The sequence below is a fragment of the Pongo pygmaeus genome, chromosome 2, assembly GCF_028885625.2.
Source record: "Pongo pygmaeus isolate AG05252 chromosome 2, NHGRI_mPonPyg2-v2.0_pri, whole genome shotgun sequence".
NCBI lineage: Eukaryota > Metazoa > Chordata > Mammalia > Primates > Hominidae > Pongo > Pongo pygmaeus.
In genome coordinates, this window is record NC_085930.1 from 166,281,196 (window position 1) to 166,301,378 (window position 20,183).

Here is a 20,183-nt window from a genome sequence, read left to right on the forward strand (position 1 = left end):
TTTGCCTGATAATTTTTTTCATTGGTCATTTAACAAGTATTTACTGAATATCTGCTACAGGCATAGGTCTTTTAAATTGCTTCTACAGCTTGTTCTGCCAGAAATTTAGAAACAGTGGTGTTTATGTGAACTTTGTATTAAAAATGCTTTTTTAAGGGTTCAAAGAATAAAAAGCAGTTTTTATGCTCATGTACCATATTCTTTTTTAGAAATTCTTCAAATGTATGGCTTTCACATGAAATGTGTGCCAGATATTTCCTAAAAAAATTTACATGTGCTGATATGTTTGTACTGAAATTACAGAATAAGAACATTTCACATGCACTGTATAAACTCATGGTTTTGTTAATTTTTAAAAAATCAGTATAACTCTTACACCTTCCAAGCAGAAATATCTTTCTGAATTTTAAGATGTTGGAAGAAAGAGGTTTTCTATGAATGGTATTAATATAGACCCAAATATCTTTTATAGCAGAGTTTATAAACCACTTTGTAGGTCATTAAAATTACTTCCTTTAAAGCAGGGGCCATGTGTGGTATAATTTTGGATTTCCTCTGAGGGCTAACAGTGCCTTAGCTAGAATAAGCACCTACAAATAAGCTGCAGAAGTAGCTTTCTGATGTTCACTGAGGTGCTGAGTAATTATAGGAAAGTAGCATGCATTTATCTTCCCTTATTTATCTTCTAATATTGAGCTGGTCTACAGCTACTTTAATTTTTATTCAACAACCACTATCCATTTTTATAACGTATGGTGTTAGTATTAATTCTTTTCTTAAAAAACAAGGATAAAAGGAATTATTTTTACTTACCACACTTTTGACACCTAATATGTGCGTTTTTTTCTCATACCAACTAATTCTCCAACCCTCTAGACACCAACTGAGTGTCCTACAGTTCAATTCAATCCTAACACTGACGACCTGGAATTAGCCCCAGACTCCACAGACTGCCCCCAGTTCAGATGCCAGTGAGAAGTATGGGATCCCCAGCTTACACTTCTGTTCAACTTGGCTACAAAGGTTCCTGCACCGTCCCACCCCCATGGTTCAATAATTCACTAGAATGACTCATAGGACTCAGGAAAACACTTTAACTTATTATTATTGGATTTATTATAAAGGATACAACTCAGAAACACCCCAGTAGAAGAGATGCATAGGGCAAGGTATGGGAGAAGGGGCTCAGAGTTTCTGTGCCCTTTCTGGGTATGCTGTACTCCCAGCACCTCAATGTGTTCACCAATCTGGAAGTTCTTGGAATTTTAGGGGTTATTATGACGGTTTCATTATTCAGGCATGATTGATTAAATGATTACCATTGGTGATTAACTCGATCTTCAGCCCCTCTCCTCTCCCCAGAGATTGGGGGTGGGTGAGTTATAGGGTAAGATAGAGAATGGGGCTGAAAGTTCCAACAGTGTAATCATGCCTTGGTCTTTCCTGTGACCAGCCCCAATCCTCAAGAAATCTAGGGGTCCCTGCCACCAGTCATCTCATTAGCATATAAAAGACACCCATCAATCTGAGATTCTGAGGGTTTAGGAGCTGTATGCCATGAACTCGGGACAGAGACAAAATATTTATTTTTTATTACAGTACATAATAATCCCTAGAAATATATTCACCAAGATGGTCTAATGATTTTGTTGGTTTGTCTGTGTGTATTTACTTGGCTGTCTTTAGTATTTTTCCAAGACATTGAGGAAAGGGCCCAGACTTACAGAAAAATCTTGGCTTTTTCAAACATTATTTTTCCCTAAGGGCCAAAGTGAACCTGGCATCATACCTGAATGAGAGTGAGAGGAAAAACATACTTAAAAAAAAAAAAAGAAAAAGAAAGAAAGAAGGAAAGCACTGCCAGGCGTGGTGGCTCATGCCTGTAATCCCAACACTTTGGGAGGCCGAGGTGGGTGGATCACTTGAGGTCAGGAGTTCCAGACCAGCCTGCTCAACATGGTGAAACCCCGTCTCTACTAAAAATACAAAAATTAGCTGGGTGTGGTGGCAGGCACCTGTAATCCCAGCTACTCGGGAGGCTGAGGCAGGAGAATCAATTGAACCCGGGAGGCAGAGGTTGCAGTGAGCGGAGATCACACCATTGCACTCCAGCCTGGATGACAAGAGCGAAACTGTCTCAAAAACAACAACAACAAAAACAAACAAACAACAACAACAAAAAAAAAACCCACTACTTTTTAGGAAAAAGCAATGCAGAAGGGCTGGTAACTAATTTTTTCAGTTACAATCTACCCATTCTGGCACCTATATCTGCGGTGGACACTGGTGAAGGTGCATTAGCAGGATTGGATAGTGAAGTTTTTCTGGCTGGCCCAGAGAGGAGAGCAGTCCTGGCGTTGAGGGAGGGTTCATGATTATGGGCCCTCAGTGGTCAGAATTCACCTGTAGGTCCAGACCAAGGACAGCTGCTGATGATTCAAAGTGGGAACCAGCATCTTTTAGGTAACAAGGCAATTGTTTATTGTTTAATAAGTGGTTGCTGATACAATTTAAAACCATTTTTCTTACATAATTTTATAAGTTTTCTATGGCTTTACATAATTTTTATCTACCCGTACCATGCATAAATAAAATATACATTGGTAGATTACAAGAATCAGCATGTGGGAATAGAGGCTAAGCTTGAAAATGTTTTTCTTTCTGACATATCTATGATATTGGCTACAGTCTAATAGATGGGAGGCTTTGACATCTTTTAGCCAGAAGATTCTAAATGTTTACTCCCATTACAAATGAAACCAAGATAATGCTATCTCTAGATGACATTTTACAAACCATGATGATTGCCAAGGTTAATTTAAAAAAATCTAATGGACTCACCACACAAGAAATTTTGGGGAGTATTTATTTTCTATCCACATTAGTTCATGTATAGTCATGAAACTAAAATATTTCTCTGGTTCCATGGAACCTAATTACACTTCAAAATTAAAAGATACCTTTATTTCATATATTTCTATAGCTGGAGTCATTAAAACTTAAAAATTTGTAAAGCATAACTTGTAACCCAAAATGTAAGTATTAGATATTGAGCATTATACAAATGTTTTAATGTTTTAATTTTTAAGTTTTTAGAGATGGGGGTCTTACTATGTTCCCAAGCTGGCCTCAAACATCTGGGCCCTAGGAGTTCTCCTATCTCAGCCTCCTGAGTAGCTGGGACTACAGGTGTGTGCCACTGTGCCTGACTATACACATTTTTAAACCTCAAAACATATGAATTGTTAGAGGAAAATTTCTCATGAATTTATAATTTTTTTTTCTTTCTGTCTAAAGCTCTGGGTTATATCAGTTACAATAATCACATTTTCTTCAAAAAAACTTCAAATTTCATAGATTATAGAAAATGTCCTAAGATAATTTTATTGGATCAGTTTTTTATTCTTAAAAAAAGTTTCATATTTATGGAGATCCTTCTTTTACTTGTTGTACTCTTTATATCAATTTCACCATCTATAAAATGGGGACAATAACTGTACTTAACTCACGGGGTTGGTAGAATGATTAAATGACAGAACCAACATGAAGCAGTGTTCCTAGCACATAACAAGCAGTCATCACATGTTAGATTTTATTACTGTCAGGCTGTAGGAGGGGATGGCCACTTAGGCCCCTCTCCCTGCCTGTGTCTCCAGTGACCAGATGTTGGTTAGTAAGCCCCGCAGCCTGGATGCATCAGAGCTTTAGTAGCTGGAAGCAGCCTTCCTTCAAGTTCAAGTTGCTTTACAGCATTACTCTGATGAGATGCTGGGCATGACACTCACTGACCCCAAGAGGGCAGGTTGGGTGTCTCAAGGGTAATGGTTCTCAGTGAAAAACAGGACACTCAGCCAAATCTGAATTTCAGATAAACAATAAGTTGTTGTGTTTTTTTTTTTGAGACGGAGTCGCGCTCTGTCACCCAGGCTGGAGTGCAGTGGAGCGATCTTGGCTCACTGCAAGCTCTGCAGTTCATGCCATTCTCCCACCTCAGCCCCCTGAGTAGCTGGGACTACAGGTGCCCGCCAACACGCCTGGCTAATTTTGTTTTTGTATTTTTCATAGAGACGGGGTTTCACCGTGTTAGCCAGAATGGTCTCGATCTCCTGACCTCGTGATCCTCCCGCCTCAGGCACCCAAAGTGCTGGGATTACAGGCATGAGCCACCGAGCCTGGCTAACAATAAATATTTTTAAGTGTAGGTATATCCCTAGTAAAATACACTAAAAATATATTACACTTGACTACAATTATTATACTAAAAATACTAAGAAATTATTTGTTCTTTAACTGAAATTCAACTGGGTGTCCTGTATTTTTATTTGTTAGATTTGGCAAAGCAACTCTGGGATAAATCCCTGCTGCCCTGTGGGCAGGGACCTGTACAACTCATCTGGTCTGGCACAGTGCTTGGCACACAAAGGACCTGGAATTTTTGTAGAATAAGTGAACTGAGACCACATTGTTGTCTGAAGTCAGCCTGCCACCCACCTCCAAACAACAACCACAAAACACAAAAAACAAAACAAACAAATAACAACAACAACAAAAAACAAAACGAAAACCTCCTGAGGTCTACCAGATGCCCATGAGAGACTGGCCACTTCTCCTGGCCCTTCAGGGTTTGGGGATGGCACAGTGCTATTTGGTAAACATGAAATGTGGAGAGAAGCAGGGAGCAAGAGTAGAGGCAAAAAGAGTAATTTGCAAGGGAACAAATATGAAGAATGAAGAAGCAACAATAAAATGTCTGGGATAAAGAAATGCTCTCTAGATCTAAGGCTGATGAGAATTCTCACTGCAAAGACTTTCTCTTCTGCACGATCTCCCTTGGTTTTATGATTTAGATTTGTAGAGCACACAAGTCAGTGGACTGGGGTGGTAATGAAATCATTGAGGCAGCCAAGGTCTCCAGATGGGTCAAAGGGAACTTTCTGTTTCTGGCCATCAATCCACCTGGGCATGCCACAGAACTTTGCTGGCAGGGAGGTAGGACAAACTTCAATTCCAATAAATTGGAAGGTCAGGAAATGGTAGATAGAGGGTTTGGGTTTATCATAAACATTCCCTCTCCTTTACTTTCTTTTCCTCTTGCTTTTAAAATTTAATATAAAAACATAGAAGTATTTTCTTCGAAACAAAGTTTTTGAACAAAAAGTTCCAAAACCAAGATCTTTTCCTGAGATAAACTTCTGCTTCCCTCCTAGATCAAGGAAACACATCACAAATGTGAAAGTGCTGGCAGATCCATGGGTCCTGTATGTGTTTACTTGTAGAGTGGTGGGTGCAGGGGCCAGTGGGTTGGGCTCACGCAGGGGGTTGTTATTTCTTTTCCATTTGTCACTTTTGACCCCAGAGGTAATTTTACAGAAATCTTTGCCAGAGTTCTATAATCCCTTAAATATTAACTTGGCCTTAACTCAACACACCACATTACAAGAGGCTCAGATAATTTCTAGTCTGAACAGTTTCTGGTCTCTGTTGCCAAAGCAAAGTTTTTAAAAGTACCTCTAGGGATTCCCAGGGGGAGGCCTAATTACCTCCCTCTTGTGTGAACGGGGACTTCCCTTAGAAACAAATTGGCCCTTGGGCTGCTCGCTGCTCTCACTAAGCCAGGAGATGAGACTATAAAGCTGGCAGGGGTGGAAAGATTGGCAGCCTCTCTTCCTGGCTCCTTAAATCAAAGAAAAATAATATTAGTTAATGTTTGATGATCTTGGCTTACAATTCCATGTCCAGGATATGTACTCCTGCAGAGTTAAGCTTGTTAAAGGAGAAGTAGGAGAACGCAATGGACTAAATCCACACTGGAGTCCTAAATTCTTAGAATGCTATGTTCCTTACTCTTCAGTAATCTCTTGGGTCATCAGTCATCATAGAGAAGAACCCCCAACTTCACAGTGCTAACATCTGTTTTGGGACTGCAATAAATAATGCTGCTGGAACACCTAAGCTGGAATGTTAAGGGAAAGGACAACAATAAGACTCAGTTCTTGGTATCTATTCTGCCTCTGACCTGCTCAGTGGGCAAAAGCAGATATGGGCAGGTACCTAGTTATGTGGGGATCAGAATGTGATCATGCCAATGGTAGAACTCTGCTAAAATGAAGTAACTCCATGGTTTACTTCATTTATACAAAATTTTAAAAGAGTTTTCAAAAGGAGACAGTTGTGGGGGAAACTGACTGAACATAATCTTATGGGGAAAAGCTTAGGTTCATGACTCCAACTTCATGTTTATTAGTGATGCTATAAAGCTCTTAAGGACTCTAAGTTTTATTTTTGGTATATAAAAATGGGATTGATATTACATCATCAGATTGCTGAAAGCATTATATAAGATAATGGATTTCACAGTGTTGCTCATATAGAATGGGCATGAAAAATTCAAGGCATGGTAAAACCCTGAGTAGCTGCTGCTTAATGTGGACATTTGACACTGAAAGAAGGAGGTTTGTGCAAGTGGTACCAATCCTAGAAGATGTGCTTTTCCTGCTCAAAGCCAGGGAGGACTATAAAATCCCTCTTCTTACTGCAGTATCTTAAACAGTGTGTACGAAAAGAGAGGGACTCTCCTACTCCATGAGCATACAAGAACTGGGATATAGAAATGGCCAATTAAAAAAAAATCCCTGTACTTCAAATATGAATTCTTAGAAACTGCAGACAAAGAGAATTTCCTGAAATTAGAATGAAAATATAAAAGCCAGGATACAAGGAAGCGACACTTCTAATTCAGATGCCCAATCATTTGCTCACTTTTTGGTTATTTAACCAACATGGGAGAGAATGAGACTCGGAAAAGGGATCAGCAAAAAGTGCAAAGCCCCTGCTTTTCCTACTCAAAGTGAGATCCCTGGACCAGCGGCATCAGCATCACCTTGGAGCTTGTCAGAAATGCAGAATCTCAGGCTCTGATCCCAGATCTGCTGAATTAGAATGTGCACTTTAATACGGTCCCCAGGTGTCCAGTGATACATTCGAATTTTGAGAAGCAATGGCCCAGACAATGAAATAAGAGAATCTGAAGTGCACCAGGGCAGAGGCCTTTTTCCTCAAGCAAGGCTGCTGAGGGTTTCACTAATTCTGTAGTAAGGTAAGACTTAACCTGTGGATTATTTGGAGTTGGTGGGCTTTGCCTTTTATCCTTTTGGGGATACATTCCGAGGTAAAGGTACATTTTCAGGTTTTGCTGCTGACAGATACTGGTTCAGATGGACCCCAAATCTTTAGATTCCTGAGACGACTGGGCATATCGGGTGAGCAGTAGCCTTAACAGAAGACAGCCGCCGCATCCTAATGAACTGCCACCCAGATATAACACAAGCTACAAAATCACTTTGTAAATTATAAAGGACCATAAAAAATGTAGAGTAGGAATATCATCATAGCACTGTCAATCAAGAGGGAGACCTGTAAGGCAATGTGCTCTTCTTTGTCTAGGCTGACTTTATCGTCTGGGCACAGGAGCAAGCAATAGGGTCTGGCCATGAGGATTAAAGAGCTAAGACATTGTCACTCTTGGCATTTGACACTGGAAGAGCAGGAAAAATGGTTAAAATTTTCCTATTTGATACATTTTCTCGTAGTCTTCATCTCAAATATGATACTGTAACCCAATTTTAATTGATAGAAACATAGTTGAGGATATAATTAATCAAAAACACATCAATAACTGAGCTGGGAATAGAACTCCTACATAAAATTCTGTGATTCAATTCCTAGTCTACCTAGAATTCAGCCCTTACCTACAGCAAAGTTTAGCTAACAGCCTTCAGGCTGCCAACTAATGAAAAGCCTATCTTTTGGTGAATTATGATGAATATGAATAATGTTAAGAACCATTTTTCCTCAGCTGTAACCCATCTTAGAGTAGCTGCATCTCAACCATGGCCACAATGGTGTGTGTTCATCACCTTTCATTTATTAAATCTCTTTCCTTTAGGTCCCAGAAGAAAGTTTAGGGAATAAAATATTAGGTATTAAAGAGAGTTCCCAGACTTAGTCTGGGTCCAGCTACATCCAACGTTTAATACGGTAGCTTTTAAACTCACTGCAGTAAAGAACTTTTTTTTTTTAATTTTCATGTCACAGACCAATATTTTTGTAAAAATAGCAAAAATAAACTACTAGAGAAACGCAATGAATAAAACAAGACATACAACGTCCACTGATCAGGTACTTGGATATTACAGCAATGTTAAATTGCTATAAAAGTTCTAACTTCTTATTTTCTCATTTTTAATATCTGCAATCACTTCATCACAGTGTGATAAGAAACAGTTTGCAGATGGATGCTGGTCTAGTGGCTATGCCATCACCTATTACAATGCACACCTGTAACAAAGTGCTAATGCTACTCATTAACATTTACAGAGGGCTTTCTATGTATAGTGTTCACTGTTCTAAATTTGGTACATGAATTGCTTCTCACACAATCGAGGGAGGCTGGCCCTATTAGTAACTCCATTTACAGATAAGGAAACCGAGGCACACTTAAGGTCACTTAGTTAAACCAACATTAAATCCAACTGTTTGCCTCCAGAGCTCTCACTTAACACTCTACTCTCCACACTTCCTCTAAGTAGGTGTGGTTCAGGTTACATCTGAATCTACCCCAGGAATAAGTAATACATATTAGGGCATTGGTGATATAGCACAGTAACCAAGAAGGGTTATTACACTCTGATATCTCTGAATAACATCCTGTGGGAACCAGACACCAGAATAGAGTTGATATATAGTCACGGGAGCAACCCTTTGTATTAATCGGAAAAATGAATTTTGGCACCCTCTTTTAACACAAACTAAAAAGGTGTTCAAAACTCAGAAAATGTCATGCAAATGGCAACTTTAAAGTTCAATTATGACAGATACTAAAAAGGAATAGGGAGCATTTGGGGAACCAAAATAGTAAATAGCTAGGTCATCAGGGTCCAGGAAGAAGTATCTGAGCACCAGCTGGCACCCTGGCCCTCCTCTGACGTGGGTTGTAGAGGGTCAAGACTCTTTCCTTTAGGTCCCAGAAGAAAGTTTAGGGAATAAACCTCTTCTCCCACAAACACCCTTCTTCCTCTTTCCCTAGGCTAGAACTTTGGTGTTCTCTGTCTTGCTTGAAATGGGAAGCCAGGGCATGGGTGCCTGATGAAAAGCTTTCTTTTTTTGTGTGCCCTGTGTTTTGAACATTGCTATGTTAGAGAAAATGGACCTGGTTCCCCATGAAGCTGATATTACATTGCCCGCACTCCATACTGGGGCTGCCCGAGTCTCTACCCTACTGTGTCCTTACATGGCAGAGCCAGCCTGTCTGAGGTCTCACACTCCCTGGGCCTGCTTCATTGTCTCCAAAGCTGATAAAAATGTCTCCTACCTACATCTCTTGCTGATAGATGAATTCCTGAAATACCTTTAAAGACCTTCACATCACCCTAAATGCTGCATTAGGGAGGACAACTGGTGGAGTAAATGAATAACAGATGGAACATAAATGGTACCATATGTCAGTAAGAAGAAAGGCCCAAAACTGAAGACTTTCCTTCCTTTTCCATGCACAGAGGAGTAACAACAGCCACAGCTACTGCCACAAATGGCTGTTATGATTTTCTTTTTATACAAGTGATCACCATAGACCTCTCTAGATTGAAAAGAGATACCCGTTTCTTATCAAAACTCTTGTTTCATTCTTAAAATTTACCTTGGTGGGGCAAAATTACAGTCAGCTTTTCCTAAGCAGGGGAATGCTGACCAGAATGTCACGTTTTTAATTATGGTTCTGAACTGACTTGTGTACCTTCCCTGAACCAACAGCTGCTTTCAAAGAATCAATTTCTCTTTGTACGAACAAGTCTTACTTAAAAATGTGGAAGTTCTTGTGAACACTTTAAGACCTTATTTTTCCTTCCATAGAGCATAGGCTGTGAATATTAGCTCTTCAAGTTTGTGGAAGAGTAGAGGGACACATAAGGACACCTAATACTCCAGGGCAGGATGGCATGTGCTGGGAGGTGGAAAGGTTGTATGAACTGTGGGAGCTCAAAGGAAAGCACAGATCACTATATGTGATGGTGGGTGGAAAAGGCCTCATGGAGAAGTAGTACCAAACTGGAGTCTTGGTTCTGAATGCCAGCCTTCAATGGGAAGAGAGGCACAAAGAGGGCATTCTAGAAGGTGATGGTAAAGGTTAGTGGGGTACCACTTTGGGGAGGAATAGGCAAAAGTTACCCCTGACATTCCTTTAAAATTCTTTTGAATTATCCATGAAATACCGTGAACACTGTAACTCTCATCCACACTGAAATTTGAGATTCACTGGACTAGAATAAAAGAAGAAATTAAAAGAAACTTAATGAACTGATGTCTGGGCATTTGTATTACTGGCCCTCCAGGAATTACCATGGACTCATAGCAAGAATTTTACTTTGTTCTTGCCTGTCTGCAAGGTATACTCTATTATGCTCTAATACGAAGTTTCTATTATCCTGATGCATATGAAAAGACTTTTTTGTTGTGAGGATTAAACAATATATCAGAGGTGAAAGCTCCTAGCACAGGAGCTACCATGTGGTAAGAGCTGGTTTAAAGCTTGATCAGGCCTACATATGCAGAATTTTTTGCAGAGTTGCAGAGAAGAACTGGTCCTCTGTTCTCTGCAGTTTGTATTGTGGACTCAGTGAAGAGCGATTACTCTCAAGGTCTTGGACAATGTCTTGGGGAAATGATGTCTAAGCATGTGCATTATTGTTATTTCAGCAGAGTTAGGTTCTGATGTGACTTCCAGGATGTCAACATGGGAACTCTGGAATGACAGGTTGCAAAGGGCCTTGTAGTTGAAAAGGTTCTTTACAGGCTGTGTTGCTTGAGTATACATTAGGGCCACACAATACATCAAATATGTCTCTTTGCTGTACTCCATTTCTTTGATGTTCATTGCATGGAATGTGGGATAAACGGAATTCTGGAGCCACTCCAAGGAAGACAGATTTCCTGGAGTCATTTTTCTGTGAACATAGTCGAGTTACCCTATTTTCCCTTCATTCTCCCGCATGTGCTATTGTTTTATTTCCTTCCCTCCTTTGTATCATCTATTTTCACTTACACCAAAGTCAGATTTACACCTATTCAGTCAGTTTTGACTATAATTTAGCTTTCATTATCCCTTTCTGTTTTCAGGCCTGATTCTTAAAGTGAAGAGCAAGCATAAAATCTCATAATCACTACCACCATCACTACCAAAACAACAACAAAAAAATGCAACATTCATGTAACTAAGCCAGAGGATTGGAGAAACTATAATCACACACTTTGTCTTAAACTTTTCTTACACAAACAACTTCTTTTTTCCCCCATGACTTTCACGGCTTTGGCTGAAGTTTGCAGGCTGGATCTGAGGGAACTGTAACCTTCCTCCACCCTCCTCTGCCCCAGGCTTGTGTCAGGACCCTTTCTCCTTTTTCCTTGGGTCTCCCCTTCTGCTTTTTGCCATCATCATCCTCTCTCCCTATCTTTTTTCATTTCTCATATTTATCTCCCACTGCTGCTTTCTTTCCACAATTTCTATCCCTCAAAGTTTCCATCCCCAACTGGGGCCTGTGCCTAACCTCCTACTAAGACCACCTGTGACAAATTGCCCCCATTCTGATGGTGCCTGATTATAGCAGCCTCCCTGGCGCCACATTCATTTGGCAAAGGCATCTTCTAGGCAATGATCACTCCACTGCTCAGCTCAGCCAGTTACAGAGGTGCCCAGAGCTCACCCTCTCCCTCCCCAGCTTCAACTAGGCCCTGGCAGACAAATAACTTGATGTTTAGGGGTAGATAGGACTTGCACGGTATTGAAAGGTATAGATCTCTTCTCCAACCTGACACTTTCTCCTTTTCAATGCATAATAGTTCTTGTACCCTTTTGCTTCTTCAGAATTAATTTAAAAAATATAAATGCTTTGCTTGGCTGTCCTGTTATTTAGCCTCTGTTGGTTTATTATTTACATATAAACATTCTTTCTAAAACAGGAGCAGGAAAAGTGCAAGTGGGCTCACCTGGTGCTTCTAACAAAACTCACTCAATTTATTCAGTCATTTGGCACAAGAAAGCCTCCTGTCTGCTTCAGTTTTCCATTCTCTCTAGGATGCTAATTGTTTTTCTTTTGATAATCTTGTAGTTTTGGCCTGAAGTCTAAAATCTGGCCTGCTGGGCTACGTGTCAGATTTGTAAATTAGATGACATCTGTTTTGAATTTTATCATCTTTAATTTTCTTTCAAGCTCTCTTCACTTATTCATTTCCCCTTTAATTGTAAGGATCAGATTTTGCTGCATGCTTTAGACAAAAGTGCAGACCTCTCTGCTTTGGGGGCAGAGATTAAAATGACTGAAGTTAAATGGTCACAATGAAGGGTATTCAAGGAAAAGATGTTGGGAGAGAAGCCTTAGCAACCATTCCAGAGAGGATGAGCCGTTCAGACAAAAGGCTGGCTGTCCACACGAGGGTTTAGAGATTCCCACTGAATAATTACAATTGATTAGAAGAAGATTGACAGCGAGGGGTTGAACTGAGAGAAGTATTTTCAATTGAGAGAGGTTGAGGTGGGGGATGATGGCAGTAGTGGTAGGAGGTGAGTGGTGACCTTTTCATCTATTTACATTTCATTTTGCCCTTTCTTTGTTTCCTACTTTCCTGCCCTCTCACCTCAGAAAAATAGTAAAAAAAAAAAAGATATTTAAAATGCATTCTCATACATGCAGACTCATATTTTCATAGTGGGACCTTATTTTTCCTTCCTACCTACATATCTCCTAAATTCTTCTTTTCATGGGGAAATTGTTCATTGCTAATTGGGTTGGGCCTTGATATGGTTAGGCTTTGTGTCCCCACCCAAATCTCATCTTGAATGATAATCCTCATAATCTCCACGTGTCAAGGGAGAGACTAGGTGGAGGTAATTGAATCATAGGGGCAGTTTCTCCCATGCTGTTCTCGTGATAGTGAGTGAGTTCCCATGAGAGCTGATGGTTTTATAAGGGGCTCTTTCTGCTTTGCTTGGCACTTCTTCTTGCTGCCTTGTGAAGATGGTGTCTTGCTTCCCCTTTGCCTTCTTCCATGATTGTAAGTTTCGTGAGGTCTCCCAGCCATGCCAAACTATGAGTTAATTAAACCTCTATCCTTTATAAATTACTCAGTCTCAGGCAGTTCTTTACAACAGTATGAAAATGGACTAATATAGGCCTACTTATTAAAAATGTATTTTCCTGTTAAGATGCCTACATAACACACTTATATAATATTTTTTCTCTTTATATAAAGCTTTCCACATATATGATCTCAGAAATGTCAACTGGCCTCTTGAAACCTTGCGTCCATAGGGACAATAGAGAATAGGTGAGCATTGGCCAGGACATGGGCTCAAACTTTCACTCATGGCACATGTCAGCCATGGCTTGGAGAAGACACACAGTTCAGCTGTGCATACAGCACAGAATGGCTCCCTCAAACACCAGCTGCAGAGACTGTAAACCAAACTTATGAAACCACATCATTAAAATTGGCCAACAGCGACTTTGTGGGTGCATATAAATGGCAAATCTTTTTAATGATGCTGACCTTGACTCTCCTGGATGCTGCCATGTGTTCAGGTCATTGCCAGTTAACTTACGAGTCTATGAAAATGCTATTTTTGAATGGTATATATATATATAGTAGTGATTCTCAAGTAGGGGAGGTTTTTGTTTCCTTGGGGACATTTAGCAAAACCTGGAGACATTTTTGGTTGTCACAATTGAAAGGGGGTGCTTCTTCTATCATCTAGTGGGTAGAGGCCAGCACATTGCTGGTGAATATTCTATAATGCATATGGCAACCTCACAACTGAGTGTTATCTAGCCCAAATATCAATAATACCAGGGTTAAGAAATCCTTGTAATAGGCATCTGTATATCAAACCAGGTGACAACACATTTTTATATGCTCAATCAAACTCATTGTGTTGAAAGAAAAGGACATTTACAATGACTCTACCTCTGTAAATAGTTATTGACTTTGATGACACTATTGGTCAGATTACATTCTCTGTGTGTAGGGGTTAAGAGGCCGTCCCAGGTTGGCTTTCCTCCTGCAACCTCCTTTCTTGGTTATCAGCATCATCTCCATTTCTATGCAGTCATTCAAGCTACATATCTCTGGGTGTTCATCCACCCCCCTCTTCTTCTTACTCCACCTCCAATAGGTGATCACTTCCTCATAATTTTGTGTCCTCTACTATAATGATCTGCCCTGACTTCTTAGGTTCTCATTATTTTGTCTAGACCTCTCATTTTGTCTCTTGCCAACTGGCTGCTCCAACCAAATTAATTCAATGCTTCATGATGTTAGTTACTCCTGATTTACCTATTCATTTGGTGAAAATATTTGAGTGCTTACTATCTGTTAATTCCTGTGCTAAGAGCTGTGATCATTCTCTGGATTAAAATCTTTCCAAGCCTCCATGTTGCTTACAGAACAAACCCTTGCTTCTAACACAGCATGAAAGGCCTCTGATAATCTGCCTCTGACCTAACTTTTCAACTTACTTTCCTGCCCTACTGAACAAATTATCTTTCCTTAGTCTGAGCACATATTATTAAGCCCTTGTATCTTTGTATGTGCTATTTTTTTTTATTTGTGGTGTCCTTTCTACCCTTATCTAGGGAATTTTCATTCATTCTGTGCAACTTGACCTAGTGTCTAGAGAAATGCTTGGCACATGGAAGATAATAAATAGGAAATGAACTTAAATTTTACATTCTCTGTAATGTATTCGACTCCCTGGCTGCTGTTCAGTGCATCCCTTTTTCACCATAGCCCATTGTATGCACTTTTAGCACATCACATCCTCTGACTGTGACTCTTGATGGTAAGGATAGTACCTTATATCTCTTAGGACCTCCAGGCTCTACACCATGCTGAACATAAAGTAGACCCAAATGACTAAATGCTCACTACTCTATCAAGATGACTTCTCATGGAATTCTTGTTTCACACTGGAAATGGCATGCGTCATTTGTTATTCCAAAAAAACCACAGAATTTGACACTAGTTGCAAATGGGCCCCACCCTCCTCCATAACTGAGCACCTTCCATTGCCTGTGATCTGAATTATGGAGATGGGGTCGAGTCCATCCTCTGTCATTTAGTCATTGTGTAACATTGGGAAGATATTTAACCAGTATCTGAGCCTCTGTTTCTTCTTCTATAAAGTAGGAGTAAGTGACATCTGCTCTTCTTGCCTTGTAGAATGGTCATGAGGATCAAATGAGTTTACATACATAAAGGGCTTTTGTAACTTCTAAAGGTCATAAAGCTTTTTAAGTTTCTCTCTATTCAAACCATAGCAAAAACAAATAAAACCCCTCCCTCAACCTTGCATGGACTTGTATATTTTTTCCAAAGACAAGCTTCTTGAAAAGGCCAGTTTGTGTATTGTGTCCACTCTCTCTTCAACCCCCATCACTCTGTTTTCTGCTAGCCACACCAATGGCAGCTTCCTCACCTCAATCATCAATAATTTCCTCATGGCCAACACCTATGCACACTTTTCTGCTCTTCCCTCACTTGATCTGGCTCATCTGCCTCTTCCTGAGACATCCTCTGCACTGGGGCCAGGGTGAGCTTCCTGAAATCTGGACTGATTATACCCTGCCATGTACGAAGCTCCACAATCACTCCTCACTGCTTAGAGGGTAAAATTGAACTCCTTAGTCCACTCTGTTGAGCCTATCATCCACTGGTCCCTGCCTACTACTTCATCAGCATCTCCTAATGTTATTTTCCTTGTAACATAACCCTAGTCATACAAAATGACTTCTGTTTCCAGAAAGTGCTTTTTCAAATGCTGCCCAAAAGACAGCCTGGTGAAATCTGGTCATCTTTCACTACTTGGTTCAAAATATCACCTCTTCAGGGGAACCTCTTCTGATATCAGCTTCCCACCCCTCTCCCTGTATCACAGAGTATGATACAGAAGTACATACTCTATCTCTGTATTTTCCATGCCCCTTGAACTCATCTTGATAAGCATAACCTTTCGGCCATTCTGCCATTCTCCCATTATGCACTTAAATATTTATCTCATACTAGTCAGTGAGCTTCTTGAATACAAGGAACCTGCTATTATCTCTCTATATATGTCTAGCTTCCTGATACGTAGTAAGTTATGTTCAATTATTCAGTATGACAATTTAAATTGTTAAATGCTTGTTGAGTAAATAAATGGGTGCTATAAAATATTACTTGCACTACGTTCTAATTCCTTTACCATATTTTGTGAACCTTTTAAATTTATTGTTTTGTTACATTCTGGTTTTCACACATTTAGAAGAAAGATTCTGGCAAGTGCCATAATTTATACAGATATTATTCTCTGTTGAGATACAGGTTTTAGCTTCCTTTGGAAGTTAGAAAGGCTTAGCTGTCTGCATTCTACCCCCACAGGTGCACAGCAGCTCCCTGAGGTACACAGAAGCTCTTGCTCACCTGGCACTTCCAGCCTTGGTATTTTCCAGTTGTCGGGTAAGGAGTTTAGCAATGGCGGTGAAGCTGTTGCTCATGCGGAAGATGTCTCTGCTCTGAGGGCCCAAGATTGAGGAGAAGGTGTCGGTGATGCTTTTAATCTCCAGCAGGAGAATATGGTGAAATGAATGCTCCATGTTGGCCAGTTGGCTCACCAGGTATGTCAGGCAGCTCCTGGCTCTCTCCTGCCAAAAACAATGAAGAAAATAGGCTTATCTTTTAAAAGAAAATCATCCAGGCACGGTGGTCATGCCTGTAATCCCAGCACTTTGGGAGGCTGAGGTGGGTGGATGGCTTGGAACTCCTGATCGAGAACGGGAGTTTGCAACCAGCCTGGGCAACATGGTAAAACCCCGTCTCAACTTAAAAATACAAAAAACTAGCTGGGCACAGTGGCACACACGTGTAACCCCAGCTACTTGAGAGGCTGAGGCACGAGAATCGCTTGAACGCAGGAGGCAGACGGTGCAGTGAGCCAAGATCTTGCCACTGTACTCCAGCCTGGGAGACAGAGGGAGACTCGGTCTCAGAAAAAAAATAATAATAATAAATAGAAAAGAAAAAATCACAGTCCCATGAGCAGCAGATGATAATTCTATAGGGAGCTGACTCAGGGAGCTAGCTCAAGTTGAATAATCAGTTTCATTCATAGTTCCTCTGAATCTGCTTCTTTGAGATTTTTAATTTATTCCTGATTTCCAGGACAGACTAATATGCAAACATACTCATTAATCTATCTTTCCAGGTCAAAACCTCTCAACCATCATAAATGATGAGACCCCACACATGCACCTCTCACAACTATGTGAGCTGCTAACTCCACCTGCATGGGGCAGGTACGGTCCATGGTCTCAAAGTGAGCCTTGACCCTGGCACACTCAACCCATCTGTCTGTCAGGTGATGGCTGCATATTCCACTAGTGTGCTAGGTTGATTTCCTTGCTGCAGGTTTTCTCGCTGACTTGTCAACTTTAAGCATCTTTCAGTGTATTACAGTTTTTATATGCTTGGCCGATGGAGTAGATTATATTATCTAGGTTTAACCAAGCTAACTTTCACAAGTCATCTAAGTTCTTCAAAGAACAGAAGATTAAGGACAACATGAATAATGTAGGCATAAGCAAATAATAAAATGGCTTAGCTGACACATCTCTTATACCTATTAAAACTCCTCATTAGCCATATTTTGAGGCAATGTGATCTAATCTGACATGACTGGAAGTTAGCCAAAAAATTCAATATTCAAAATTATTGAAAAGGTTATTTGAAATGTAGATTTGTGCCCAATAGAAATAATGATATACCATTAATAAATAACAATTTAAAATATGGCTTATTTCACCTTTAACTTTTCTTTTAAAATCTTATTTTTGTGTATGTCTAAAATTTTTTCTTGTTAGTGTAGTGGAACATATGTATAAATATAAATAAATATATACTGGAGGTTGCTGCTCACAATCCTTCTAACCAATTGGTGCACAGATCTAGATTACTCTCCTCATTAGGAATTCTTATTTACCCTTTGTGCTAGCATTTGAAGCCTTAATTTCCTTCAAGGTGCAACTCTTCCATGCAGCTGTCTCCAGTGACTCCTTCTGTGTAAATTTTTACTGCATTATAGACTCTTTAAAAATCTTAATTTTCTTTTATTTTAGTATCTTTTTGAGACAGAGTTTCACTCTGTTGACCAGGCTGGAGTGCAGAGGTGTGATCATGGCTCACTGCAGCCTTGACCTCCTGGGCTCAAGCTATCCTGCTGCCTCAGTCTCCTATGTAGGTGCACCACAGGTGTGTGCCACCACACTCAGCTATTTTTTATTTTTTATTTTTTTTGTAGAGACAGGGTCTCACCGTGTTGCCCAGGCTGGTATTGAACTCCTAGGCTCAAGTAATCCTCCTGTCTCAGCCTCCCAAAATGCTAGGATTACAGGCGTGAGCCAACGTGTCCAGCCAAAATTCTTTTTAGTACTTAATTGCATTTGATCATTTGCTTACTCATGCTTTTATTTAATCACCAAATAGGTATGGCATGCCTATAATATGTTTTTACTAGACTCTAGATAACAAAGGTGGATGAAAGGATGCCCTTGCTTTTAAAGAACACACAATCCCCCTCACCTTTTATTTATAATTTCCTAATGGTTACATGTGCTAGTCAAGTCTTCTAAAGGAGCTACTTCTCATTCATCAATCATCAACCTGGCACTAAATTGAGCCTGTGGATTCTACACCTGGTGTGTGTGTCTCAATTTACTGATTTAAGAAAACCTTATATATCAAAATACGACCTTATAAATAAAGTATGTTGTTACAAAGGAATTCTGTGCTTTACAATAAATATTTAATACAGAACAAATTTAAGTAATGAAGTTCCCTCATTTTTGGTACTTGATTTTCAAAGATTCCATGTACAATTGCACTGGAACACATCTCTTGGGGGAAATGGGGTACTTCTGCCATCAAGCCCTTATTTATTTTTTAAACCCCACTAGGGCCCAGTGTCCTGTATGGGTATGTGAGACAGAGGCTTGTGCTTTCATGAGCTGGACAGCTAGTTGAAGCTAAAGACATCTATTCATCAAAGAATAATGTTAGATGAATGAAAATAAAAGATCACTGGAATATGTTCCTGGAGACCCTGTTTCATATTTTGGCTCATACAATTGCCAGGTTGCAGAACAATACTTAAATGCTCTTGGATCCAACAGTTTTTTTTTTTTGCAACATAGACTCATTTATTAATTCAAAGGCTCCATGTGTGAATTCATGATATGTAATGCATCAAGGGACATTTTCTATTCCTGATTTAAAGGTAAAAGCTGGATGGAGGGGGTCCCTACCATATGCCAGACCCCCTTCTAGAAGTCAGGAACATATCACTGAGGAAAAAGCACAAAAATTCCTGCCACAATAATGAGGCAGACAGACAATAAACAAAATACCTAGTAAAATGTATAGTGTGTTAGATGGAGAAACGTGCCTCAAAGGAAAACGAAGCGGAAGTGGGAGCCAATGGTAAATAGTGTACTTAGGACACATCTCAGAGAGAAGGCGACATTTGAATTTGGCAAGGTTTCAGACTCTAAACTCAACATTCTCAGTAACCTTAGAAAACAATTACCATAAATTTATCCTGCTTGATATAGGGTGGTAGGAAGATACAGGAACTGAATTTTATATACTGTTTGTCCTACTAAGATGTAATTTAAAATTTGAGGTAACTTCCTTACTTTCAGAAATAGAGTTTTCATTAGAATTTTTAAAAACCATTTCACAAACATTTCATTTGCTTATGCAATAAATGTCCCCATGGTTTCATTAAGAATCCTTCTCACTATAAAAATTTGCAAGCCCCTTCTTTAAAGCGTGTGTCTTTTAAAAGGTGAAGGTCATTGTGTGGGTATTTGCTGAAATGAACATAATTCTGAATGATCGCTGGCAGCCAAACTGAGCTGAAGGGAAAATTAATCACAGTGCAGAACAGGAAAAATTATAACTGCTCTGGAACTAAAGTATGAAACCAAGCCAACCTCACATCATTTGTTCTGAAACCTTGGAGCACATCCATGTACCTCACAGGGGTAACAGATGTGATTTTGGATTAGAAAGTGTGATATTAGGGCAGGAAGGGGGTTAGGAGATTC

At 39.8% G+C, this 20,183-nt stretch overlaps 1 protein-coding gene across 10 annotated transcripts in view; it reads right to left on the minus strand.

The window, feature by feature from the left end:
• Positions 1-20,183, minus strand: part of VEPH1 (ventricular zone expressed PH domain containing 1) — a 294,353-nt gene that overhangs the window by 108,677 nt on the left and 165,493 nt on the right. For all 10 annotated transcript variants that reach the window (XM_063661318.1, XM_054483989.1, XM_054483987.1 and 7 more), the window contains one exon: positions 16,504-16,724. In XM_063661318.1, the coding sequence (XP_063517388.1) occupies positions 16,504-16,724 (221 nt within the window). The remainder of the gene's footprint in view (positions 1-16,503; positions 16,725-20,183) is intronic.